General features: G+C 36.8%; 2 protein-coding genes across 2 annotated transcripts; one reads left to right on the top strand and one right to left on the bottom strand.

The window, feature by feature from the left end:
* Positions 1-33: 33 nt before the first annotated feature.
* LOC126761518 (uncharacterized) lies at positions 34-27,654 on the bottom strand. Its single transcript, XM_050477807.1, has 5 exons — positions 26,939-27,654; positions 5,163-5,421; positions 4,965-5,088; positions 2,329-4,838; positions 34-1,905 (listed from the first exon to the last, which is right to left on the bottom strand). Exons 1-5 carry the CDS (start codon positions 27,497-27,499, stop codon positions 116-118), a joined length of 5,244 nt encoding a protein of 1,747 aa, XP_050333764.1. The 5' UTR covers positions 27,500-27,654; the 3' UTR covers positions 34-115.
* Positions 20,075-25,166, top strand: LOC126761519 (uncharacterized). Its single transcript, XM_050477808.1, has 2 exons — positions 20,075-20,584; positions 23,784-25,166. Exons 1-2 carry the CDS (start codon positions 20,549-20,551, stop codon positions 24,855-24,857), a joined length of 1,110 nt encoding a protein of 369 aa, XP_050333765.1. The 5' UTR covers positions 20,075-20,548; the 3' UTR covers positions 24,858-25,166.
* Positions 27,655-27,993: the final 339 nt, after the last annotated feature.

Below are 27,993 nucleotides of genomic sequence, written 5' to 3'. Positions count from 1 at the left end.
TTTACCAAATCTATTTATTTATTTATAGTTCACAACAAATGTATTTACGATAATTTGATAGCCGAGACACTTAATAAAATTAACATAATTTAAAAATGCATTCATTTTGCCAATTTTAATTATTTTCATCATGCTCCTCCTCTCCCTCTTCCTCCAGCGAGGCACCCTCCCGCAGCATTTCCACTTTGTGCAGAGTAAAGTTTACATTGTAGTAGGGCACATTGAGAGTCACGACAATACAGTAGAGCAGAACCTGCAAGTGTTTCGTACGCAACAGATACGAAGCGCCTTGTCCTTTCGGGAACAACGGATGATCCTTGCTTTGGCAATCGAACATAAAGAAGCCGCCATCAAAGCCCATAGTGCGACCAATAGCCAAAGAGTGTTTGTAGCACTGCAACACACCGAATTGGAAGTGAGTGAAGAAATACATTAGCGCGTCGGCCAAGTTCATTGTGGTGCGTGTGCCCGGATTGTAGAGTTTGCCGAAGGCAACATGCTCCAAATGTACCACAAATTTAATATTCTCCAGAGTACAATCCAAATTCAAGTCCTCTAGTGAGAATTCATAATCCGATAGTTTGATGTTCTCCAAACTCTCGCGATGATAACGATCGCCATTGATCACAATCGTGTCGAGCAAGTGTGGACTCCAATCTGTCAAACGATAAACCTTGGCAGCACAGCAAGCCATCACATTACATGCCAGATATTGTTTGCCACGCGAGGCGCTACCAAATACTGGCGCTTCGGGATGTAAATTGCCCCATAGCGACCACAAACGGCCATCGATCTCGATATCGAAACGCTTGAGCTTGGTGACGGGCAAATTGCGATAGCGACCCGCAGTATTGCGACGATTCATGCGACTCCATACCGGCAAACAATTTTCCAAATCCAACCAAGCCATAGTTTCGGGGTGTGCACACATAACCGCCTCGTCTTCGCCATGCTGCGTCGTCTTGCATTCGATCGGCACCGACAAATCGGTGAGCAATTGCAGTATGCGCGTCTTGGGTCCCGCCTTTCTGTACGAGATCACATCGATCACATGTAGTGCATACTCACCGGCCATTTGCCATGATGCATTCGCCGCACGTTTATCCACATATTTTAGTAGTGACTCGATATCGGCGAAGAGTACCCACGAAGCAGTGTTACGTTCACCATAACGCGTCACACCCTTCTTGCATTTACCCTTGCGTGGTCCCTGCTTTTCAACATAATCGCCATCATCATCTTCTTCTTCCTCCTCTTCGCCGTCCTGTGATTTCTCCATCGATGGATAGGGATCGAAAAGGTGATAGTACTCATCGTGAAAGATGGCGAATGTCGTATTCGACACTTGGAGCAACATATACTTGCGTGTTTGCATCGATTTGGCAATCTTACGTGATACATTAGCGCCCGCCATGCCGGCTGGTTCGTGTGTCTTAACCCAGACATCGAATTTGTAATCGTCCACCGTGACATTCTTGATAAATCGTTCGAACGCCGAAGTCATATTCGTTACACGACTGGCAATCGTTTTGCCACTTTCGATCACACGATCCACACGTTGTGCAGACCACTGATTGAGCGGACGCAATATTGTGTACAACACCGCCAATGTGCTGGCAAAGAAACAAGGCTTGATTTTATCGACCAAAGCCTCGGAACGTCCTTCCAACGCGGTGGTACCCTGTATCTTGAAGTTACAGTCCTTCTCGCGCATACGATAGCCGTAGAGGATTTTATGTGGCTTGAAACTGGTATCGAGTTCGCGTTGTAAGCGTTTGCCTGGCTTATGCTTCAACTCCACTTCTTCCTCTTCATACTCTTCCATCTCCTCCATTTCATCCTCTTCGAACTCCTCTTCTAAGTCGGTTGGTTCGGCTGAACGACTCATATTGACTTTCTTTTTACCTATTTTATGCAGAAGACCCAGAAAAACAATAAATTAAACGATTGCACAATAAAATTTTGTCAAACAAAAAGATTTAGAATTTCGAAACAAATACATATGGATATTGGAAACAAAAAACAAACTAAGCAAATTTTGACTAAAAAAAATTCTCCAAAACTTTTCAACGCATTCTGTAAGGAGTAGTAGATACAGTGGATTTATGATGAAGAAGTAATGAAAAAGTTTCTACCATAAATCTTTAATAAGACCTAACAGTAAGAAGCAAGAACATAACATATGTTACTTGGACATTCTAGCTCATTCCCAAAATAAAATTGATACCTTGAACTATTATTTGAAAATCACAAGACCCATTACGAAACGGAATAATCTACTTTGAAAAAAAATTTTATATTATGTCATACCAACTTTTTAACACCTACCTTTTCCTTTGGTCCGTTTTTGGGCACGTGCGGCTATCTTCTCCTCCTTCTCCTCCAAGAAGCGCTGTATACGTTCATTCTCCTTACGCAGCTCACGATCGAGGAAACGTATCTTATCCATACGCAAACGATCCAATTTCTGCTTACGATCGCTCTCAGCCGCATACACGGACTCCTCAACTTCTGGTGGCCATTGCCGATAGCGCTCAGGCGGTACATTTGTCATGTCCAAAACCCTTATAGCGACCGCAACATAATTGGTGATCTCACAACCTTGCGGATTGCAACCGAACTCTATGCGTCGTATTAGCGAGTCCAATTCAACAAAACGTAACAGACAACCCGGACCAGAGCCGAACTTACGATAACCGACAGGTGTGCATGGAAAACCAATAAACATATAGAGGAAATTATAGCGTTTTACAATCAGACATGAGAACATCTGACAAATGACAATCAAGCGATTATAGGTTATCAAACTCTCGAGCAGCATTTGACGCAACGTGCGCGTCATGGAACTTTGTATGACACGCTCTAAATGTAACAGGTAAATATTCTTGCCAATATTTATTTTCGGCATACTCTTCGAAAGGAATGCGCTTAAAGTCGCCTCATAGTTGGAGAACTCTTCGCCGAAGCTATTGGATGACTCCACTGCAAAATCGACCAACTCTTTATTCCATGTGGAGATATTGTACTTCGAACTCAGTGCCGTGGCCACCAAAGTTGAGAGCAGACCATTTAATTTGCTCACTTCGGTCTCCTCTTGCGGTATATACGATTGACCCATGACAACCCACGAGCCGTCCGGCAACAGCTCGAAGTTTGTACGTATCTCCAACTCCTTTTCCAGTGTCAGTGGACGTGGTGGTGGTGAAGGTTGTTTCTGGAACTCGGCATAGACATTGTCATAATCTTCGCCATGCAATAACTTATAGCGTAAGCCCTGTAAATATTCTTTATCGGAACGTAACAGCACCTTATCGGCTTGTTTGTATAACTGCAAGCGACTCGGTGTGGGTTCAATCATATTTTCAATAATCTCGCATATAATTTCATCCAACAAAGTGTTAACAACGTCGGCATCCTCAAACTCGGGTATACGATCCTCATCCGGTATCGTTTCGATACTGTACGCACGTCCAAGCTTCTTCTTGCCTTTGCCCTTCTTCGATTGGCGTTTCTCAAGATCTTTGGTGGCAAGCTTAGGATAGGTAATTTGTAAGCGCGGATATTTATTTTTCATATTCGCCGCCGACAACATCGGACGTATACAACCGATGCTAATGCCGTGCACGAAAAATTTACCACCGCGTCGCATTTTAAGCGCTTTCTGATAGAGTATTCTGCAAAACGATTCGAAATTTGAGTGCATTTGTAGACAGGCCACACCTTTGGTGAGATAATCTTCCGCGTCCAACACTTGTCCAGCTTTGCCACGTCGAAATGGATCAAACAAATAGTAGTACTCCATATCGCGCCATATCGCTATGACGGAATTATCGATTTGCAAGAGCGCCGCGTCGTAATTGCTGGCAAAGAGATCGCGCACAACCGATGTCAATTGTGATTCGAGATATGACTTGCAATTCGTCACATGACCGGTATAAAGAAAGGGATGTTTTTTCATTGTTGCACGAAATGCGCCAAGCATAATCACATCCGGTATATCCACAATATTCATATGTTGTTTCTTCTTCAGTTTCAAGCGTTTCAAGAAGGTCTTATAAAATGCCTGACCGAATTTGATCAGCTCATCAATGATTTCCATACGCCACGTTGACGCGCGTTCAATATTGGAATACAATAGCGCCAGTAGTGAAATGACTATTGAGCCATTCTGTTCGTTACCCGTTATCGGCTGTTGGATACCATTATTAGCCGCCGGTATGATCGCATATGTACCATTCACCACTGCCCACAGTCGATGTGTGCGCTTCGGGAACGGTTTACCGGCTATGGGGCTGCTTATTTTACCGAAATTTTTTATGGAAATCTCATATAAACTCATCTCACTTTTCACATCGGCTTTGCTGAAGCTAATTATCAAATGCACCAAGTGTTCCACGAAAGTGACGGACATTAGTGAACAACTGCCATTGGTGAAGTCACGCTGACACAATTCATCGCGTCCGTAGGGATCGAAAATGTAGAATGTGTTGGTGCAACGTTTCCATATCAACATGTATATACCCTTAGCGACTAACACAGCGGCATTATATTTCAAGAAATACAACGAAAGTACTTTGTATATATTCGGCTCGGAGTCGATTGGCCCAGTGAAGTGGAGCTTAAAACCAATTTCCGCTTGTTTCTCCACAATTTGTGGTATTATGTCGAAATCATTATCTTCAGATTTGTAATTGAGATTAGTGCTCTTCTTTAAAAGTTTCTCGCCAGTCGTTAATATACCATCCAAGGTCTCGGAAGTCCAAAAGTCTGGATTGAAACGAAAACTTTCGACATAAGCGGCGAACATACAAGCAATCTCTTTCGGACGATTGAAGTAACTGATGAAGATGAATAAAATATATTTATAACAGATAGAGTACACTACAAAACTTATAGTAACCACGCACAAAGCTCTCTAGTTCTACGATATGTTCGAGAAGACCAACTAAAAAATATGCACTTACCTAAATTTTGGTTTCGGCTTGTCATCTGGTTGTATTGCTAATGTTCCAAATACGATTTCAGCGGTGAAAGTCTTGTCCAAGTCATTGGGTATTTTAAATGTGGTCAGCTCTAGATGTCTGCAATCTACGATTTTTATTTATAGCTATACTGAGTTGAACTCATTCTCTGGTGTTTATTTCGTGATGACATTTACTTACCGAACTTCGGCACTGAAGCATCGAGAAAAGCGCGATCCAAATTACTTTCATGTTGCTGTAGACCAATATTCCATGTCCATAAATCGTTCGGGTCACGTCCTTGTATCAAGTCAACTCTATCCAGATTTTGTTCATCGAACTTTTGTTGTAAAATACGTGGATTATAGTTGCTATATGGTATGTCATCTTCATCCAATGGCGGGAGTGGCCGCTCAGTTTGATTATGAAACATACCACTCTTTGGACGTTTCAATTCAAGCTGAGGAAAAGAAGTTTAAGGTTAAAATTTGAAAAAATAAAGAATGGCGAGCTATATTTTTATTATTGAAGATAGAACAAAGCAATCCGATATTTTAAATGGCCCGTGGTGGAACTTAAAAGGTCTATTGAACTGCTAGATCTTTGCAAGGCTCACATCGCCGCAATACTAGGCGCCCTAACTAAACAGTGTCTTATTGGCTCCCGCGCGGTGAGCTGAAAGATTGTAGAGGACGCAACTTATCAAAGTTGCAATGAGGAAGATGAGGGCAAATGTCTAGACACTGACTAATGTCAGACTAAGGTTGAAGTATCTCGGTTGCCACATTTCTTTTGCAGGCTCAAGACGTTTAGTCGATATGCGACAGCCGTTTTGATCCATACGTAATGAACCTAGACCCAAAAATCAGACATAGAATCGATGCAAGCACGAGTCGGTACTCCGCCCTTGAAATGATGTAAGAATGTAAGCTATTTGTAGAATGTAAACTGTTTAAGAGAGTCTTTATAATCACGAATGAAGTGTCAGATGTTATCTTGGAAATGCTCCTCGAAAAACACTGTAACCTTCTGTGACATCGAGCATGAATATCCGGTGGATCTGCTTTTAGACTGCATAGCAATCTGTAGACGAAGGAGGACGTCTCAGGGATCCTCGTATTCTAATATGAATGCCTCGCCCCTCTAGCGCCTAGGAGGAACTTTGAATTTATAAGGGTGCGGGGACGTGAGTGCAACGCAGTCTTGTGAAAAGTAAGGAACAATTCGGAAGCGCAGTTTTGCATACAAAGTTCCATGGATCGTACTATGCTAGAGAAGAAATCTTTTTGCCAAACCTTTTCGAATTAATCACGTAAATTTAACCACCAGACAGGGATAATCTGAATTAGTTTGAAATTTGAGTTCCCAATGGAACAATGGAATTGAAAACGTCGAAAAGATTAAAGAAACAGTGCTTGAAAAGCATCGTGTTGATATTAGAGAGACAGCAGATCTTAGATATATAAATTATGGATCGACTAACGACATTTTGAATAATGTTTTGGGTGAAGCGTGTCAATGCTAGAACCGTACCAAAAGACCTGAACCTTCAGCAAAAACGACGTCGAATAGAGGACCCCACATTCTTCAAACCCACATTCTTCAAACGCACGATTACTGGGGACGAGACATGGGTTTATGAATATAACATCGAAATTTTAAACGAATCCAGCGAATGGAAAAGAATCGGAACCGAGAAAAACACGTCAAAGGCGGACAAAAATCAAGGCGATGCTCATCGTTTTCATTAATTACTGTGGTGTGGTTCGCCATAATCTGTTCCTTAGGATCAAACGGTCAATAGGAATACTACTTAGGTATTTTAAGGCATCTACGTGAAGTAATTCGTAGTTGGTGTCCAGATTTGTGAGAAGAAAATGCATGGATTTTTCCCTGCAATAAAGCGCTTTTATAAGTATTCTAGATTGCTGATGATTATGACTGACTATTTGACCAAACACGAAGCGAGAGTCGAATTCGCCTTGTCAGACACAACACGAGAGTCATTTTTTAGCCAACGAAATCGCCAAATTTAGCTCTTTGTGACTTTTTTCTGTTTTCAAAAGTGAAAATCTGATTTTTTCAAGTCAGTAAGAGTAATATGTATTTGATTAGATGTTATGCTCTTGCTCCGACATAGTTAAAGTCGAAGCTCATACTAGTAAGAGAGGCAGTGAGAAGGTTTCAACTGAGTTAAAAAATTTAGATTTGGAAGGCTTTGGATACACTACGAGTATCTTTCAGAACAGCACCGACTTAATGAGCGAAATGGTCGAACTACCAATATAAAAAATTTCTAGCAGCACATATTCATACGTCTATGTGTGTCTTCAATAAACTCTATCGGTTATTGAAAACGAAAATGTATGTATATGTTACAATAACTATATATTTTATTCTTAAACTTAAAATAATTCTTGTTATTGAAAGAAACTATTTCACACTTGTTGTTAATGTCAACATCGTGGAATGCAAGCAAATAAATTTAACTAGATTCAGTAGTGATTAATCAGAATTATGGCATAAGCTACCATTAACAAGTATTTATTATTTAATTTATAGTATATACTTGTATTTCCGCATATACGAGTATTAACTATTATTTTATCTTGGCGAAAAAGCATAACTGTGAAAACTTGCACAGAGCACAACAATCTTATCGGCAAATAAGCGCTCATTGAAACTACAGACTATCGGTCAAAACATACTTACAGATATGCATGTACTTATATTGTATTAGTTAAAACAATATATATGTAACGGTGTTTATATGGTAGGTCCATAACATTTCGACGAGCAAACTACTTATGTTCTGTGTATGGGGAAGTTATGGCGTGAGAATGAATTCCATACATACACACATATACAATTATACTTTAGTGAGGGTATGAATCTGTGTTTAAATGTATAAATATACCTCTGTCACATAAGCTGTTTTGAGTGACCAACGAATTTAATGACCGTAATATCTCTATTGCTATCTATCTATACTATATTTAGACACACGTACGTAATTATGCAATGCCCATAAACAATACGAGTATGAGCATTGGGCGCTCGTGCATAACAAATGGAGCAAAGTGACACGAAACATTTGTTTCAAAAGAGTTCAAAATATAAGAATTATATATAATAATTTATGTGTATATATGTACATATATAATTACAGTTAAATAATATTATTCCAAAATTTTAGAGGAAAGTCAGTATTTTTATTCCAATGAATGTATTAAATGAATAAATAATTCTATATAACTTTTAATCGTCCAGTTTTAACCGAGTTTTACTACTCTTCTTTAACTTAACATAAATAGAATATATATAAATTCAAATACATAAGTATATAATATATAATAAAATAATATTGTTTAAAAAAAAAATTAAGGTAGGGTAAATTTCGGGTGTAACCAAACATTTTATACTTTTGCAACTTGCACATTTCCAAACAGAGGAATTACCTTCAGTTGTAGCAAAATTTTATATTAATTTTGGAAAAACGTTAACTTCAGCAGCGCCGAAGCTCTAAAACCCTTCATAGCGACATTTCTTATACCAAAACTGGGTATAAAAAGATCCTTATCTTGGTATTGACTGACAAATTTGTATAACAGCTACGCTATAAATGTATATTCGCAGATTGTAGTGTTCTCTTGGACAATAATCTTTGCCAAATTTTCATGAAGATAAAAATATAAAAGTACATACATCATTTTTACCGATCACTTTGTATGACTGCTTTATCTTATAGTAGTCCTTTGTTAACATTTAGCCAAGTACACAACCTTGTTTCTTTTTTACATTAAGCCAGGACAACAACCTTTGTGTGCATTTGGGGTCAATTACGCTTTTGTTTACATTTTATGGGAGTTAATGAGCCCTTTGTTTACATTATAAGTTTAATGACCGTTTTGTTTACATTTGGCCGAGAACAGTGGACACAGCGTCCATTTGAGGTCAATGAACTTTTTGTTTAGCCAAGTTCACAATCTTTATTTACATTTAGCCAAAGCAACAACTTTTATTTACATTTTGGGTCTCTGACCCATTTGTTTACTTTTTGTGGGGCCAATTACCCCTTTGTTTACATTTAAGGTCAATGATATTTTTGGTTATATTAAGCCAAATCAACAACCATTGTTTACATTTGGGGTCACGGACCCATTTTTTTACATTTTACGAGGTCAATTTCCCTTTTGTTTATATTGGGGTCATGGACCCATTTGTTTACATTTGAATTCGTAGACTAATTTCGGCATAAAAGTATAGCATATCAAATATTATAGATATATTACTTTCAGTTAATTTGACTTGGATATCTTACATATTGACGGATATTTACGGTATAAATCCAACCGAAAGTTTGAAAATTTTATATTAGTTACGTATATGGAAGATAAGATCAGTGCTGATTTTATCAATTTTTGGCATTACTACACATTCTTAATGGGAAAAGATGGCCTGTGAGTTTCATTAAGGTACCTTACAAACCAACACCAAAAGAGAGTTGGGTTATTATCCGATTCCAGCTATTTTCACACTGTTCTATACCGAACATCTTATCGGACCAAGTTTCACAAAGTTATCTTAAGTTTTACTGAAGTACAGCTTGCGCGGACAGACGGAAGAACGAACGGATACCGGTCTGATATCGGCGGTTCCGAGAAATGAGCACTCCTTTGAGGAGGAAAGAACATGTTCAAAATTTCTGATGGAGTATCTTAAAAAATAAGCGCTTAAAATAGCTATAAATATATTAGAAATAACTTTATAGAGCCTTCGACGTCTCCGACCTTGGTAAGCTTAATATACCCTGTTCAAGGTATAATTATTTAACAACTACAGAAAACGAAGTTTCAGATTTATTACATATTTATTAGAAATAAATGTCACTTACATTTATGGCATTCTTTCCGAAAAAATTTGATATTAAGAAGATAATTAATCACTTATTGGTTGTCAAAAAAGTCTTGCGGTATTTTCGCTAGTTGACGCTGAAAGCGCGTAGTTCTAGTTTTATTCGTCGCATCGTCATGCTATACCTTTTTGGAAAGCTCATTTCACGCGCTAACATGTGTTTGATTGATTGTCGTTTCTTTTAAGTCGTTCGTGAGTCATAGCGTCGCAAACAGGGAGCAAAATAAAGAGAAAATACGGCATATTTTACAGTACTACTACGATAAAGGCAAAAATGCATTTCAACCCGCCAATAAAATTTGTGCAGTTTATGGACCCGATACAGTTTCCATTTCCACCGCACAACGATGGTTTCAACGTTTTCGTTCTGGCGCAGAGGTGGTCGAAGATGCGCCACGCTCCGGAAGGCCTGTCGCCGAAAATTGCTATAAAATCGCTGAATTGGTCGAAAGAGACCGGCATAGTAGCAGCCGTAGCATCGGTCAAGAACTGGGCATGAGTCATCAAAAATTCATTTCAATTTCAATAAAAAAAAAATCAATAAAAACACCGCAAGACTTTTTTGACAACCCATTATATCCAAGCCCCTCAAATAAGGATAAGAGGAAGTTTAATATTATATAGTTTAAAATTATTAATGATTAATTGTCTTGCTAATATAAAATTTTTTTGGAAAGAATTTTGTAAATGTAGCAGATCTTAGCAGATGGATGTCTAACGACGCACCTAGGATTTTAGGAGGCCCATTATGAAACCGTCGTGACTAAGTTTGCTATTATAGAACAGATCTTCATATTCTCATAGAAGATGTTCTATAGTTTCCTTCTCTTCTAGCTCCTGACAGCTTCTACAATAGTCATTGTATGGCGTTCCTAGTCTTTTGGTATGTCTGCCAATTAAACAGTGACCGGATGGTACTCCTACCAGAGTTCTAATGCCATGTTTATGAATTTTAATAGTCGGCATAGGCCGCATATGCCACATTCGCATGCTTGTTGAACAAGTATTGCCTCCACTGAGACTGAGGCATTGAGTTCAGGTGTTTTAATGGCGTGATCTCTGAAAAAGTACCGAGTATTTTTATACCCTGAACAGGGTATATTAAGTTTGTCACGAAGTTTGTAACACCCAGAAGGAAGCGTAGGAGACCCTGTAAAGTATATAGTATATATAAATGATCAGTATGTTGAGCTGAGTCGATTTAGCCATGTCCGTCTGTCTGTATATATACGAACTAGTCCCTCAGTTTTTAAGATATCGTTTTGAAATTTTGCAAACGTCATTTTATCTTCAAGAAGCTGCTCATTTGTCGGAACTGCCAATATCCGACCACTATAACTTATAGCTGCCATACAAACTGAACGATCGGAATCAAGTTCTTGTATGGAAAACTTTTGCATTTGACAAGATATATTCACGAAATTTGGTATAGATTTTTTTTAAGGCAACAGTGTAATCTCCGAAGAAATTGTTCAGATCGGATTACTATAACATGCAGCTTCTATATAAACTGAACACATAGTTACTAAAAGACATGCATCTTTGAAGGGTATATTAGCTTCGGTGCAGCCGAAGTTAACGTTTTTTCTTGTTTTTTTTTTTTAATTAGAAAGATCCTTCAGGTCTCTCGGTAATTAATATTGTAATATCGTTTTAGCACTCAATTCACTTAGTTACTGCGATTGCCAATTAAACCAAACAGATTCTGTTGAAAATACTTTAAAGCTTTCCGCCAATATTTGGAAACAGTGCGTAATTAAGCATATGTACGTACTCGTATGTATGTATGTGTACTTATGTACATACGTATAGTGGAAAATCAGAATCTTAAACACGCATGTATCAGAGTGATTGGACGCGTACTTTGCGCTAAAGTTCAGCAATCAGCGAAAAATGTTTAATGTATGTATGTATGTAAGCGGGAACCAATATGAGTGTAATATTTATTATATATTATGTTGCTGTAATGTGCTGAAACGTTCACAATTTACATAGCGAAACACACATACACATAATAATGGGTTTCTATATTGTGTAGTATTTAGTATTTTGCCCATAACTGACGCTCCCTCTCACACACTGATTATTTTTATAGATATACTTGTATGCATACTCGCTCATACTAATTTACATATGAAATTATAACAAACTCGAATTATAAATTTAAAACAGGGAACGAAGTACATTATATATATTTGAGCGCTTGCTGCCTGCGTGTATATTATATGTATGTATGTACATATGTATGTATGTAGATAAGTAGAGTGATCACTTGTTTGTTTAACTTCTATCTGCTATCTTTGTATGTATGATGCAGTGAAAGCGCTGGGGCTGTTGATTCACTTAAAAGTAGTTTAATGACTAATACTAGTAGATACAGATTTACATACATATATATATTTAAAAGTGATTGACTAGTGATAAATATATGAGTGATCATACTGAACATGAAACAGGTGCGCCAACAATATTGGAGGAAATAGTAAGATATAGAATGACAAGGAAAAACAACCCACACTACTTTTGAAATTACAAAAAATCTATTTGGAATTTGCTTAGGTAATGCTTTTCATCGAACTTTATTATTTACATTGCTTCCTCCCTCTCTTGTTAAGAAACGCTGGACCTTAGCGTGAAATTTTGAAATTTTGTTTTGTTTTTGCTTGTTAGTCTGAAAAATTGGTTAACAGACCCCCCTAAAAAAGGAACTCGAAGATTGAGCTCTTAATTGTAACGTTGAAATATATTAACGGTTAATATTCTAGGAAATGTTCTTCTCTACAAAAATGGTCTATAGAATTTTAAGAGATACTAATAGAAGCAAAAAATAATAAAACTTTGTTCATAATTTTAAAATTCTAAATTTATTCTTTAAAAGCTATGTCGTCCCCTCAAAATAATCCTCTTTCGCACTAATATATTTGTGCCAACGTTTTTTCCCATCCACGAAACAGTTGTTAAAGTCAATTTTCGGAATAGGCAATTTACTCAAAACGGTTTCCGCGGAACGGTCGTTCGAATTTGCTGAATACCCAGAAGTCACACGGAGCTAAATCAAGCGAATATGGAGGTTGTGGCACGATATTGGTTGAAAATTTAGCGAAAAACTCACGAAGAATCAATACAGTATGCCCATAATTCCGGCCTCTTTTTACGAATAGCTTCGCGCAACCGACGCATAACACTCAAATAGTATTCCTTGTTGACATTTTGGCCGATCGGAAGGAATTCAGAGTGCAGCACACCTCTATAATCGAAGAAAACTGTCAACATAACCTTGATATTTGACCTGCTTTGGCGTGGTTTTTTCGGCTTCGGCTCACTTTTGTCACAATATTCGGCCGATTGATTGACTGTTTCCTGGTCGTAAGCATAGATCCAAGACTCATCGCCACTAATAGCACATTTCGTGAATACTGGTAATCCGAAAGTATCGTTTTACAGACGTTAACGCGACGCTTTTTTTCGAAAAAATTTAGTGATTTTGGAACCAATCGTGCTTTCACTTTTCTGAGGCCAAAATAATATTTCAAAATGGGTTTCACCGATCCTTTCGATATTCCAATGATGCCAGTAACATCTCTGACTGGTAATCGTCGATTCTCAAGCACCAATTCCTTTATTTTATTGACGTATTGATCATCAGTTGCTTTTGATGCATAAAAAAATAAATGGCCATTTTTGTAGAGCAGTAAATTTCCTACAAAACTAGTAGTTTTCAGCTAATAATTTTTCTTTGTTGGGTTATAAAATTCAAAAGAAAAAATAATTTGCATTAAAAGAGTCAAATTTCAACCGATAATATCTTTTAAACGGTTAGGTTTACGAAAACCTCGTTTAAGATCTTTTTTTGAAAAACATTCAATTTCCTACAAAATATACGAAACGAAATATTTTTTCAAGAAAGCAAGATACACATTTTTCTATCTGTTAATACAAAAAAATAGAAAACCGTTAGGCGGAAGACCTTTCCGTTACAATTGAGAGACAATACTTGGAGAGCCTTTGTTAGAAATGTCTATCAACTAATTATTCAGAGAACAAAGCGAAAAAAACCACTCGTTTTTTTGATCCATCCTAAAAAAGTTGATACCGCAGATTTTTTAATTCCCAAAAATCGCCTTTTCACACTGACCCGCTAGATGTGGCCTTTAAAACTCAATAATGTCTGTTTTCTTATTAAGAAGTAAATTTTTAAAGCTTACTCTCATGCAAGACATTTGAAAAGAAATTATATCACTCTTATAGGAAAACACTGTGTAAGTTAGTTTTTTATAAGTAATACATTTTGACAATAATCTTTACCGCAAATCTTAACAACTTTAAAAATTTCAAAATATCATACAATTATGTCGATGGCTCAATAGTTGAGCAAGAAAATATATTTTTATGTAATATTTCAAAATATTGTACAAATACAGGGCGACAAAAGAGATGCTTATATTTAAAAATTATGTAATTGGTTTTGCAACCGTGCTCCGACCGAGCTTTAGCTTCAAGGCACCCTAAAACGTAAAGCCTTTAAGAACATCTATTCTTAAGGAATCCAAAATCTCTATTTGTATTAATTCGACTCTTAAATATGGGAGAACATCTTTAAAAGGTATTATTCAGAATCTTCTACTATTTATCCGTAAAAAAATGCAGCTTAAAACAAAGAATTATTGGGAGCTTTATCGGAGAGTAATATTTATGGTTCATTAAATTCAAATAATATATAATGTTAGAGTAATAGTAAGAAAATTTTATAGTTTTATGATATCATGATTATTTAAGTTCTCGTATTATCTCTTCTCTGCCTGTAATAACTCTAACTCCAGTTGACTAAACGGGCACCTTGGATCACGATGCCTCTCTAGCTGAAGTTGTCATAGAGAAGCAAGTTTATCGAAGACATAAGTCGCCTAACCGCTTCGCAGTGCGGACATGTCATCTTTGACGGCCATAAATGCCTAACCGAGTAACTTGGATCACAACTTTATCTAACCGAACTTTATCGTAATTTTAGTCGATTGGAGATATCTTCTCAAATAATTAAGTTTTCCGTACACAGACTTGACTTTGATCGATAAATTTGTATAGAAGCTATATCCTATAATGGTCCGATATCGGCAGTTCCAGCAAATGAGCAGCTTCTTGAGAAAAAGAGGACTAAATTTCAAATCGATATTTCAAAAGTGAAGTTTTATCTCGTTGATCATTTATACACATACCCGTATATACTCTACATAGGTATATTTTCTACAATAATAACATGCGATAAGAAAAAACAAGCTTACATACCTATGAACATGCATACATGTAGTGCATAAAGTACATATGTATGTACATATGTAAAGCGCTAGTTTTTTCTACCCAATGCAATCCGCTCACGCAGGATTAAAATGTATAAAGGAGCTTAAGAAGAGATCACGACTAAATAAATATTGAGTTTTAAGCTCCAGCAAACAAAAATCATAAAAAATACTATACTCGTCGTACATATATACGTAAGTATATTCGCAAATATGTACTCATATATAAATAAAAATACACCGTTATATAGTACATATGTATATATGTATGTACATATGTGTGCATTCGTCAAATTGAAGTGTATCAATTGTCGATGTCGATGCCGGTTAAGTGAGGTGAATTGAAACATTGTCACACAATAAGCTAGAATAAAGAGAGCAAAATGAAATCAGCACTATTAGACAGTGCAGAGTCAAAGCGTCAAAGCTTTCCTCCTACAAAACGTCATCGTTTAAACGGCATCATACGTGCATTTAGGAAGTAAAGGCGAAATTTCTGCACTTTTATGCATTCGCTTTGAGTGCTATTTGTTTTTGCCTTTTTTGTTTTTGTCTGCTGAATGTCATAACGTATGATTGTATGGCATTGAGGTGATGGCAAAGCCTTCAAGAATTCGCCAGAGCAACAATACCGCGCTCTCGACTCTCATACTTCATTCTAGGCACTACCACTAATACAGTTGCACATAGCGTATGCAGTTGTGCACATGAAAATCGGCTTGCTCGCTGCTTGTGCACTTGACGCGCATTCGGTATTTTAATTTTATACTACTTGAACATTGCACAGTGGTGTGTTGGGGAAGATTTCATGCACAAAATTCAAACAATTATCCTTTGTGTGTGAATTATTATAGACAAATGTTATTTATTATTTTTCAAATATAGTATATAGAGTAGATAGATAAGGATCGATGATTTTTGAAAGTAATGAAATCTTTGTAAGATGGAACTTATTGGAAAAAAGAGATAAGATAAAATAACAAAAATTAAATGAAAAATAATTAACGAGCGATTTAATCACGGGAAGAGGAGAGGGTAAGGGTCATTGAATTTTAAAGGGTTAAAAAGATTTCCGAACTTCCAGGTGCCTTTATGCTGAATATATCGGCCAATAATCTCACTGAAAATGACAGAACATGTTTTACTCATAACAGTATATCTTTATGCCTTAAATAGATACAATTCACCTACCCCGGCAGACTTTGCTCTATATGATTGGTTATGGTACATACTACATATGTGATATAACTTAATGAAACCCAGGAAACATTTTTCAGCTGTAGGATCGTTTAGTGAGGAATTTGTTTGCATTATTTGAGTTTGAGTACTTTCCATTCATGCCGAAGATTTATGGTTACGATGAAAATAAAAATGTGAAGGGAAGTGATATTTATGTATATCTTATAATTTTGATCAAAGTAAAGAGGAAGCATCGAATTCATATCGCTAGTATAATAATCTTGAAATAAATTAGTTCGAATATAAAACACAAAATATTAATTTTGGACTGCTGCCACATTTTATTGATTGAAAACGACCTGACTTCAACATAAAACCCTACTAAAGATGTAAGCAGAATACCAGAGAACATAAAAGAATCCACATGGTGTCATTGTATGAATTATCTAGGAATACATATATCAAATTATTTTTCAACTACTACTTTTTTTAAACCATAATTAATAAATAAAAAATACAAAAATATAAAATTATAAAAATTCATAAGATATTTGGAAATCGCAGGATATAAACATATTCATTCCTCGGTTGTTCAACAATATTCCCTGATTGATCATGTTAACAAAGCTGTAATTCTACAGATTGCTTTCTGTTAAAATCAAAGCAATGTTAAGATTTCACGGGGTGAATTCCATCGTTATGAGGTGAATTCCGCGGTTGAAATTCGATGTCGAACCTGCACCTTCTCATTGTTTTATGTTCTCTGGTACTACCCAAAATCCTACCCGCTTTATTAGTTAATACCAACATTTTCTTTTTTCTTGCCCTAATAATTATCGTCTATTTTGAAGGTTCCTACTGCTTCATTTTTCACTACATAAGCCTACTGTGCAATAATACATATACAAGTGTATGTACATATGTTTGCCTGCATTTCGTTCTGTTGGCAAATGCTACTGCCGTGTCGTGTCTGCGGCTGCGATTGCCGTGCCAAGGCAAGGTGTTTGCATGCCTTAAAGTCGCTAAAAGTGTCTGTGTGTTGTGTTTTTCGTTTCGTTCTTCTTTTTTCTTTTCGCTACTTACGTATGTATGTACGTACTTACTCGCAAGGCAAACAAACGTAGCAAACGCACAAGTGGCCACCCCACCGCACAGCGACCCCAGCCATCACACACACACAGGCTGTTACTTGGCACATGGTTCATAGTATTTTTGTTGTTTGTAGGCTCTAGCCATAGCCTAGCGCATCTTGTGCACTTGCCTACGTCTGTGAGCGCCCATGTATTGGTGCATTTTTGTGCTTTACGGCCAGTACGAACCGCATATTGACTTCCCGACTGAGTGCCACTATACAAACATAAGTATATCGATATGTAGGCGTGTGTATTTGTAAGACTATGAGCACCACTACCGACGACCACTGCTGGTGGTTGCTAGTTGTCTCGTTGGAGTGGCTGAATTTTAATACCCATTACTTGTGCGCGTACCATACACACCCGCAATGTCATGCTATGCCACAGCCATGCCACTATGGCACTGTTTAGGTCGTAGCTATTCATTTACCACAACCACACTGCCATAGTTGCTAGTAGCTAGTAGCTGGTGCTGGCTGCCATGTCTGTTATAGCATATGCCAATGCCAGCTTATTGTCTGCTTGTGTGTGTGTGTGCATATTGTTGCCTAGCACTGTGCACTGTTATTGTTGTTCTCTACTTATCGCTTACGTTTATATGCTCGCCGTCTAGTGGCGTTTGCCATGTGGCTTAATATACCCAGCGTCGTCATTAGTATGTGTACACATACATACATATAAGCACGCAAACACAATCGTGCTACCGGCTGTGTGCCCACCGCTTTCGGTGGCTGTCGTAGCTGTTGTTGCGTATTAGCATTTCCATGTATTTGTTGGCCGTTGTTGGTTTTTCTCATACGAATACGCGGTACGGTTTTTATTTCATATGGCCAAACAACACACAGAACCAACACCAGTGCCACTTAGTCGCTTCGCGTTACTCAGCAGTTAAGCATTACAGCAAAGTCGAAACGCGCTAAAGCACAGCGCACGAGAATAATAGTAGAACCGACCCCGCTGCCGAAGCAACTGAGAATAACAATACAACAACAAATAACCAGAACACACAAAAAGAGTAAATAAAATTGATAAAAAAGAAGAAACAAAAGCACACAACAACAATAACAAGCACAAATATGGGCCTAGCATAAACAAAACCAGGTGTTGGAAAGTGTCTGTGTACCTGTTTTGGCGTGCTTGTGTGTGTACTAAGCGAAATAAGGAGAGCCCAACGCCTTCGTCGCCACAACGCTCGGCTCGACACCACTCGTTGACGGCGCAACGAAAACGCGACTTAACGACGAAGTCCACTCAAGGTGAGCCGAGCACCAGCACCTTTTTGGTACATGGAGCATTGGTAGTATCCGTTTGTTAAGTGGAGCTGCGCATCCAGTAAAAAGGTGGTGATCGAATTGTAGGTATATTATAGCGGTTACGTGGAGTATCACCTGATCTACGCGCACACATATAAACGTGCATGAACATGTTTAAACGCATATGAACATATAAACACATGCAAAAATCATACGAGTGCGATCCACCAGTTGTTAGTTGTTGTGGGAGTTGGCGTAAAAACAAAACACACTAAAAACGAAGACGAAAAATTACGAAATAAGCAAAGCTGTGTGAAAGCCAATTTGCTATGCTGTGCTCTACGAAAGCTAGTGGTTAATCACCGTTGAAGCTGCAGCTGCTGCACTGCACCTGTATAGGTACACACATGCATAAATGAGTATATTTTTTTCATTTGTGTATGTGTGTGTGTGTGGAGAGCACATTCGTTACCAATTGAAGCAAATAGCCAACAACAACAAACATTTTTATTTTTTTTTGTACGCCAAGCAAAAACAAAACAAGTGTGCATACAACTAGCACTTAATATTGCTAACTGTGTAGTCTTGTCAATGCCTTCGCTTCGTACACACATTTGATTTGACAAAAAGTGCATGTAAAGAGCACACAAAAACAAGTGGGGTGCAAAATTGCGAACGAGAAAGCGAGCAGTGAGTGGGAAAGTAGAATTGGAGATAAATAAACGCAATTGCGCGCATGCAAAATATATCACATACATACATGCATATAAGTATTGTACAATATACATATGTACATGCATACGTACTCGGTTGACATTAAAAGAACAGTTGTTTGATTCGCGTGCGGAATTTGGAGAATTTTAAGTGGAAAGCACGAATTTGCAGTGTTTTGCAGGAAAATTTAGTAAAAAAATTTAAAAAAATAGTATTATAAGTAAAAAAATACTAAAATATATAACAATATAAAATTAAAAAAATAAAAATAAATTATTAACCAAAAAAATTATTTTAAAAATTAAAAATAAGAAATAATATTTCATTATCAACTGCTTTGCTTTTAAGCAATATATTGCTTTTGCTAAAATATATAAAACTTATTCAAAAAAAGTTAAATCGAAAAATTAAAATAAAAAAGTTAAAAATTAAAAAATAATTTAAAAATTAATAAAAAAAATTAAATGAAAATAAAAAAAATTAACTAAAACCGAATTAACAAAATTGACAAACTAAACAAAATAAATAAAATATTATTAAAATAATTTCAACTGAATTGCTGTTAAGCGGTGGCATTCTACAAATATAAAACTTAAAAAAAATTTAAATATTTATTAAATATTTAGAATAAAATCTAGAATTTAAAAAAAAATAATTTTTAATGCTCAACTGCATTGCTTTAAAAAAAGTGGCATTCCAAAAAATATAAAACTTATATGAAAAAAGTTTAAACTAAAAAAAAATATAAAAAAATAAAAATGGTTCATAAAATAAAAATAAATAATTTAAAAAAAAATTCAACTGTATAGCTTTAAGCTAAAGGTTCTAAAAAAACATTAAACTTACATAAACGCAGCAAAATTTATGTTTAGCACCTATGTACATATGTATGTTTACAACATAGTACATAATACATACATATAAACAGTTAATAATTAGCCGCAAACCCTTCACGCTTCTGCTAAACTAAGCTAAAACCGCCTATTAGTGTTTACAACAAAAAATATACATAAATTAAAATATATAGTATAAACCACTGCCACTACAAAACAACTACAAACACAAATACTGCAAGGCATAACGCGTACAACAGCGCTACAATGACCGCTAAACCGCCAAAACGTGCCAATAAAGGGGTAAGTTTCCTATTTTTAACACGCATACAAGTATTTGCCACATTTTACGCATTTTCTTAACAACCCCGCATAGATACCTACATATATACATATACTTCGTTAGCCACACAATACAAAGCAGCTTGTGACCAGTTTGCTACTGCCCAACACGCGCTGCCAACTCAGCCCACCAAACATGGTCAGCGCTTGCAAGCAAACGCGCACACCTACATACATACAAACACACAGAGCAACGCTTTAGCTTATCGCCCCGACGAAAGCATATTGTTGGCTACTACGAAGATGGTCTACTTTTTCAATACTCAACCAATATTGCGACTTGTATAGGCTATAACAAGCGTTCTATAAGCTCTAACAAGCGTACGCTTCGTTCTAAAAGCGCACAGCGTCTCTCTACAACGCACTTGTACACCAGACAAACGTCACGAAGTGTACATGTGGTTTTGCTTTGGTGTGTGTGCGCTCGCGTGCACCTTTTGCCACTGTAGTATTTATTTTAACCACGTCAAATAACGCATTGAGGGTTATTTTTGTGTTTTATAGAACAGCCAACAGCCAGTACGGCCAATAACAATGACAGTTATACAACAATACAGTCAAAGTGGAACATACCGCACACATACAAGCACACTTGCAAGTATAAATTTGTATATGTATACGTGCGCGTATGTAAATATGTTTGTATATTTAAGTGTGTTTCTCGTTGCCATTGCGACTGCCAAGTTTTAGTTTATGTCACCACTTGTGGCAATAACAGAATCGTGCAAACGAACAATGACATATACTTGCATATACATACGTACAAGTATGAGTACACATACATATGCATTTGTATCTATGGGTTTTTGGTTTTTATATGCATCCATGCACACGCAATTGCATGCCTCTTTATGGCCATAATGCTTATGGACTGGCCTTTATGCCTTTGGCTGTCGAAAATGAGCAGTAAGTGAATGCTTTTATGGACAAAGCATTTGATTGTCTGCGCCACAATGATCCTCTAAGCGAATGTTGCTCAAAAAGCGATAAATTCTTGAAGGAAGATTGAAAATCTTTCGAATGTTTTTGTTGTTGTAGCTGCAAAAAATATTCTTAAGATAATTTCAGAGATTTTGTCGAGTCCACAGTCCTTGGAATCCAGGTCTGTTTCGATTACATAGACCCAACTGTCAAGAGACGAAGAAGCTGTGAGCATATTTAGCTGAGATAGCGCTTGGGGGTTGTATTTTTCGATGTCTTTTTTATATTTCACAAATATATTGACCACAAATTATACATAAAAGGTAGTATTTTGAATATTAATTTAAAATTTTTGGTGGTGTTTGAATCTCGTAATTTCTTCTAAATCACTTACCATCGAGTATAGCTTCATATAAGGGAACAGAAATAATAGCAAACGAATTACTCTAAAAAATATGTCGGATGAAAAGTTATTTTTAAATGAAGCAGTCTTTATACATATGATCAAAATTGACCCGGACTGAGTCTTTTAAAATGCGGGCACAAACCAAATAGATGAAATGAATCGATGGATTGGATCGATCGTGTGAAGTTTGAACTCCCTATGTCAATTAGTGTGCGTTTGACAGCTTTGACGTCGCGAAAAGTTTATCTGGCGAATTTCATCATGTAAAATAATTGTACAAAGAGCTAGTGTGAAGCTTTATGTTTCCAATGGAATCACGGTTACGGAATCGTTGAAAATGTTGCAGAAGTATTTTGCAGAATCCACTTTATCATGAAATGACTAACACAAAGCTTTTAGTGAAGGTTCTGAACTCATCGAAAACTTGCCAGATGCGAGTCGTCCATCCATAACGATAGCTTCGATAACAACTCAACATCTCTTGTGGATCGTCTAAATATATAGCTGAGACAACTATCTTCATCAAACGCATCATTACTGGTGAGGAGACGTAAATTTATGAATATGGCATCGGAACTGTGCAACAATCTAACGAATAGCACCCTAAAACTGAGCTGAAACCTATAAAACGAAAATTCGCTGAAGGCACTGAATCCATCCCAGTACAGGCATATAACAAGTGTATGGAAAATTGGATTAATAGTTGGCATACTTGTATTGGTCCATTTTAAAGACTCTAATAAAGACTGGAATTAAAATACGTGAAATTTTTTTTTTCGTCAGTCCGGGTCAAATGTGATCAAGTGTACTTTTTCTTTAAACTATCATTTTGCTATAAAGAAATATTGTTCGGGTAAAAACGCATGCTTTTACTTAAATAGTTGTTTAGAAATCAAAGTATGTAAATATAAATTAGGATTTAAAAACAAAAATACTTTCAAGAGCATGTTAAGCAATCAGTGTGAGCAAACCCTCTAATCACTCGACTAAAAAACACTAATTATCGACGTTTATACCTTTGATAAAGAACTTTCATTATCCGTTAGCTTCATATGATTATTTTTAGGTAACCTCTAGGTTCATAATAAAATTCAAGCTGTATTGGTCTATAATGAGCTCAAGAAGCTTCATCTTATATAGAGTTCTCATAAATCCAAATATTACTTAATAAATTGTCTCTTCAAAACATTTATTTTATATCTCTGGACTATCTCGATCAACCTGATTTCACGATCATGTAAAATGATTTTGTGTATTTTCGGTAATTTCGTCTTTAACTCCATCCCTTCAATGCCCACTGGATCGTCGTCTTAACTGTTCTATGACCTATATCGAATTTAGCAAATTATTCGCGAATGGTTATTATGTAGCTATTATAGATATATCGCAGGGACAAATTGTCCGATTTCCACATATTATTTAGAGGCTAAATCTAACTACCAAAGCAATTTTGATGACAGTCTCTTGAAAATTTTGCGAAGATTTTAACCTTTCTGTATTAGAGTACAGAATGCGAATACCCAGAAGTGCACTGATTTATTAAAAGGCTCCGAGAAAAATTGGTTCAATGTAATAGATGGTCTTGAAATACGTACTTCTAGCTCTGAGCAATCTAATAATAATACAGAATTTTGTTGACATAGTCAAGTGTTTTAACTATTCTCAGTTATTATACCGTAACAAAATAAACCTCAAACTTATTTTTCGAGCACTTTCTTAACGTAATGGCATACAAAATTGTTCCTTCATCTCTTATTCTAAATACCTATTATACTTATAAATAATAACAATGCTTAATAATTAAATATTCTTCTTGTTGTCACCAACTTCCAGGTCAAACGACGTAACGAGCGAAACATACTGACATTCTATGAGAAAATCGCCGTCATACACTACTACGATGAGACGAGTGTTTCACGAAATCGCCTAGCTAAACTATTCCACTGTTGTGCCACACAAATTCGACGCATACTCGAACACAAAAATGAACTGCTGCAACAATTGGCCACGCTCAGCGAAACGGATGCGACCAATTTCATCGAAGAGATGACACGCAAACGTCGCAAATTCGAAATGAGCGCCATTAGTTTCATACTACATCAATGGGTGGAGCGCTGTCGTGAATTGCGTTTGCGTAAAACCATAACAAATCAGACGCTCAAGGATACGGCGCTCAAAATGGCCGCCATACTGAATTTGCCCAGCTTTCGGCCTTCGTATCGTTGGCTAGATCGTTTCCGCAGCAAATACAGATACACAGCCGAAGATCTGGGCACAGCGGGTGCGCATGCCGTTGATGGTGAACTGGCGGTGGAGGACATTATTATTGAGTATAAAGATGCTTTACCGAATTTCATGCAAACAGAAATTTCAGAAATAACCTCACTCGACAAGGCAATGCATGCGGAAGTGGAAAAGACAAAGACGCTGCTGCAAAATGCAAGCAATGAGAATAGCGTGGATTTTGTGGTTAGCGATGAGGAGGATGAGGTAGAAGAGGTGCCTGATGATGCCGCTCAAGTAGACGATGACATAGCTTTGGTGGTGAGCGATTCGAAAGACTCCAGTGGTTGCTCTTCGAACACCCAAGCGAGTACACCAAACATGAACCAGCCGAATGAACTTAATGCTGAGCAAATCAAAATGAATGCCGGCACAACAGCTGTACTGGGCAGTATATTCCCGCATCTGGCTGTTATACATCAGTTTGCGCTACTCAATGCCGATGTCAAGGCGCTGGAGTTGATCTCACAACTGGGTGTGCACATGCAGAAGCAAGCGGTCGACGGCGCATACAAACAACTGACGCTGGCGTCAACAAACGAGGAGTGTATCGCAGACAATATGCAATCGGATGTAGGCGGTTTTTATGCCGCCGATCTTGATGATATCGTGCTCATTGAATGAGTAGTTTATTATCTATATACATAAAGATGTAATACTTATATACATATTATTAGTATGTAGTTTTGTAGTGATTAATTTTTAGATGCTCTAGAGAGCAACATCCACACATTGGCCTTTGAATATTTAAAACATCCACCGCCTTAACATAAAACTATAGTCAGAACTGTGAAGTCACATAAGCTAATGCATAAGTCCTCATATTATATACACATATATACATACTTGGATATAATATAAAGCTATATTTAGTATACATATGTAGTATATTTAAATGCCTAAAAATATAAGAATTTGAGTTCATAAATGAAATTTTTTGAAGCATTAAATATCATTCATCAAAAGGAAGTAAAGTATTTATATCGTAAAGATAATTAGAGGAAATGGTAACAAGATCCACAAATTTCGTTTTCAATGGACTAGCACTACTTTGGAACTACATTTAGCTATAAGTATATCCACATAAGCTTCATAATATTTTCATCTTTCACCTTTGATAGCGGTAGAGCTGTCCATGTAAATGATAATAACCCTTCATACCATAATGAAAAGGATTTGAGTGCCATAACGAGCTTTTTCAATACAGAAACATGTCTAGAGACTCTTCGGGCTTAACGAGAGACGACTGATACTCGAAAAGTTATTTTATTTATCTGATCAAATTTGACCCGGACTGTGCCAGTTGAACTGCGCGCGCAAATGGAATCGATACTTAGATGGGTACAATCTTTTTTATGTTCGTGTGAAATTTGATCTCCATGAGGCAATTATGTGTGTGTTGGACAGCTGTTTGTTTTCGAAGGCAAAAGTTTGCCCGGCGATTTTTACCATGGAAAGATAATTGAACAACGAAATTCGTTTTACTTGAAATTTTATGTTTTAGTGGAATCACGACTACCGAATCGTTTAAAATGTTGCAGAAGAGTTTATCACGAACACAAAATTCGAGTGGCATTCAGTGGAGGTTGTAAAATCATCGAACAGTTTCCTCATGCAAGTCCACATCTGTTAATGACAATAATATCGAAGAATTTGAAGGAAGAGTGGTAGAAAATCGACGTGTGGGCATCGAGAGATATCAACATCTCTTATAGATTGGCTCAATACCTTGTGGTTAGTGTTTTGGGTATCAGTCCTAGACTCGTTCCAAAACCCCTGAACCCTTTGTCATAACGACGCCGAATAGAGGTCGCAAAAGAGATGTTTGAGAATGAAACTGAGTACCATATATTCATCAAACGCATCATTACGGGCGACTAGAAGAGGTTTTATGAATACGACTTCGAAACGATCCAATAATCTAGCGAATGGCCATCCAAAAATAATGGCGCTGGAAAATATTATCAAACGTTGCCATAATTCTATAAGCCAAAATGAGCCAATTTTGAAGGCGATAACAAAGATTTGTAACATACCTGAAAATGTCAGTCCGGGTCAATTTTGATCATACAGTATATAATGTCAGATTAATTGAATTGCGACGGTTTGAGTGCATAAGTGTACAATACAGCTCTCAGAGAAGAAAAGTTATTCCAACGAGAGTGAATGTAAAAACAATAGAAAACATCATCCGGTGCTCTTTGAAAAACCAAACACATATCTTCGAAGAAGATGGGAAAGTGTAGAAAAAATAATGCTGATGTTATTCTTGAAGTTATAATGTTCCAACCCAAAATAAATATGTATATTGCATCAAAACTTTTATTCCAGTCCAGGACTAATCCTTTATATGGTCTCCCCTTCTCGGAAGTTTGGGAATTGTAGAATCTAATCGTTACAGGCTAAATTCATTGCGTTGAGTGGCAATTATTCGACCTAAATACTATCCAAATAAATCCAGCGTTATTCATTGGGCACACTTTCTCTCCCACTCCCAGAGAAATGAAACCATATTTTGGAAACCTTGCAGACCGACAAAGCTGATTGCATTCGCGAATAGAACACAATAAAACAATTAGTGGATGAAAGAAAAAGACGTCCACGTAGCATATAGTACTTCTTGATACTTAAAATAATGTAAAAGAAGTAAAATATGTAGTAAGGGAACCCTTGATATATAGTATTTAAACAGATTTCCAACTTACCATCTTCGCTGAGGGCTTATAAATTACATCCAAACTGCAGGATGGGCTCGCAATTTGCGGTTTTACCGACTTCTCTCCCTCCTCATCTTCTTCTTCGCCCGTCGCATCGCCTTCACTCTCCGCCTGACTCGGCACCGGACTAACGAGCTCAATATGACTAGGCGCCTTTAGGGGCATTTCAGAACCATCATGTACGCGACGGGTCAAATCATAAGCCACGCGTAGAAAGCGTTCGCGCATTATTGAATGTTCCTTCAATTCGCTTGGCGTACGCTGTGGGTTTGTGCACAGCAGATAATCATCGGTTTTGGAGCATTTCTTTTTGATCTCACGTTGAAAGCGTGACTCTTTCACTTTTTGATTGAGACGCCGTAATTCATCTTCGATGGTCATCACTTTGGAAATGGTCGAATTTTCCGGTCGATCACATTTACGCACTTTTTCGCACATTTCAATCTTCCAGTCGGGTGAGTTCGGGCTGTCGCCCATATAGGTGCGCACTTCATATGGATTCTTCGATGGACTGACGTCCGATTGTAGGTTCACAAATTTTTTCAACATTTTTGCGATTTAATATTGTTATGGTTCACTTTAAGAAAATTGTAGAAATAAATTCAAAAGCGAGTTGAGGTGTGCGGTAGAATGGAAGAATATGTATGTATGTATAAGCAATTTCGCGAAAACAGAAATTTTTTTAAATCCTCTAAGCTGACAAAAAAATTTAAAAGTCTGATATTTGACTTATTTTTTATTATAATTTTTTTTTTCCTTTTTTTTTTGTAAGTGTTCTCTTATACACAGTAAGTTTAACACTGAATTGAAATTTGAAAATATACATATTTCAATGAAACTTAAATGCCTGCTACATATTCAAAATTTTCTTTGGAAAACAAATACGAGTTAGTAGAAGCATGTTGAATTAAAAAAATATGGATACATTTAATATTTATTGTTATATAAAATCCAAAACAGTTTTATATGGGGACCAGTCAGGTTTAATGCCTTTTCGAACCAACATAAATTTTTTTCTAATAACGGTCGCGTCTCAAAAGGTA

This window comes from Bactrocera neohumeralis, chromosome 6, assembly GCF_024586455.1.
Source record: "Bactrocera neohumeralis isolate Rockhampton chromosome 6, APGP_CSIRO_Bneo_wtdbg2-racon-allhic-juicebox.fasta_v2, whole genome shotgun sequence".
In the NCBI taxonomy this organism is placed as follows: Eukaryota; Metazoa; Arthropoda; class Insecta; order Diptera; family Tephritidae; genus Bactrocera; species Bactrocera neohumeralis.
The sequence above is the reverse complement of the archived record's forward strand: the minus strand, read 5'-3'. Positions and strand labels throughout refer to the sequence as shown.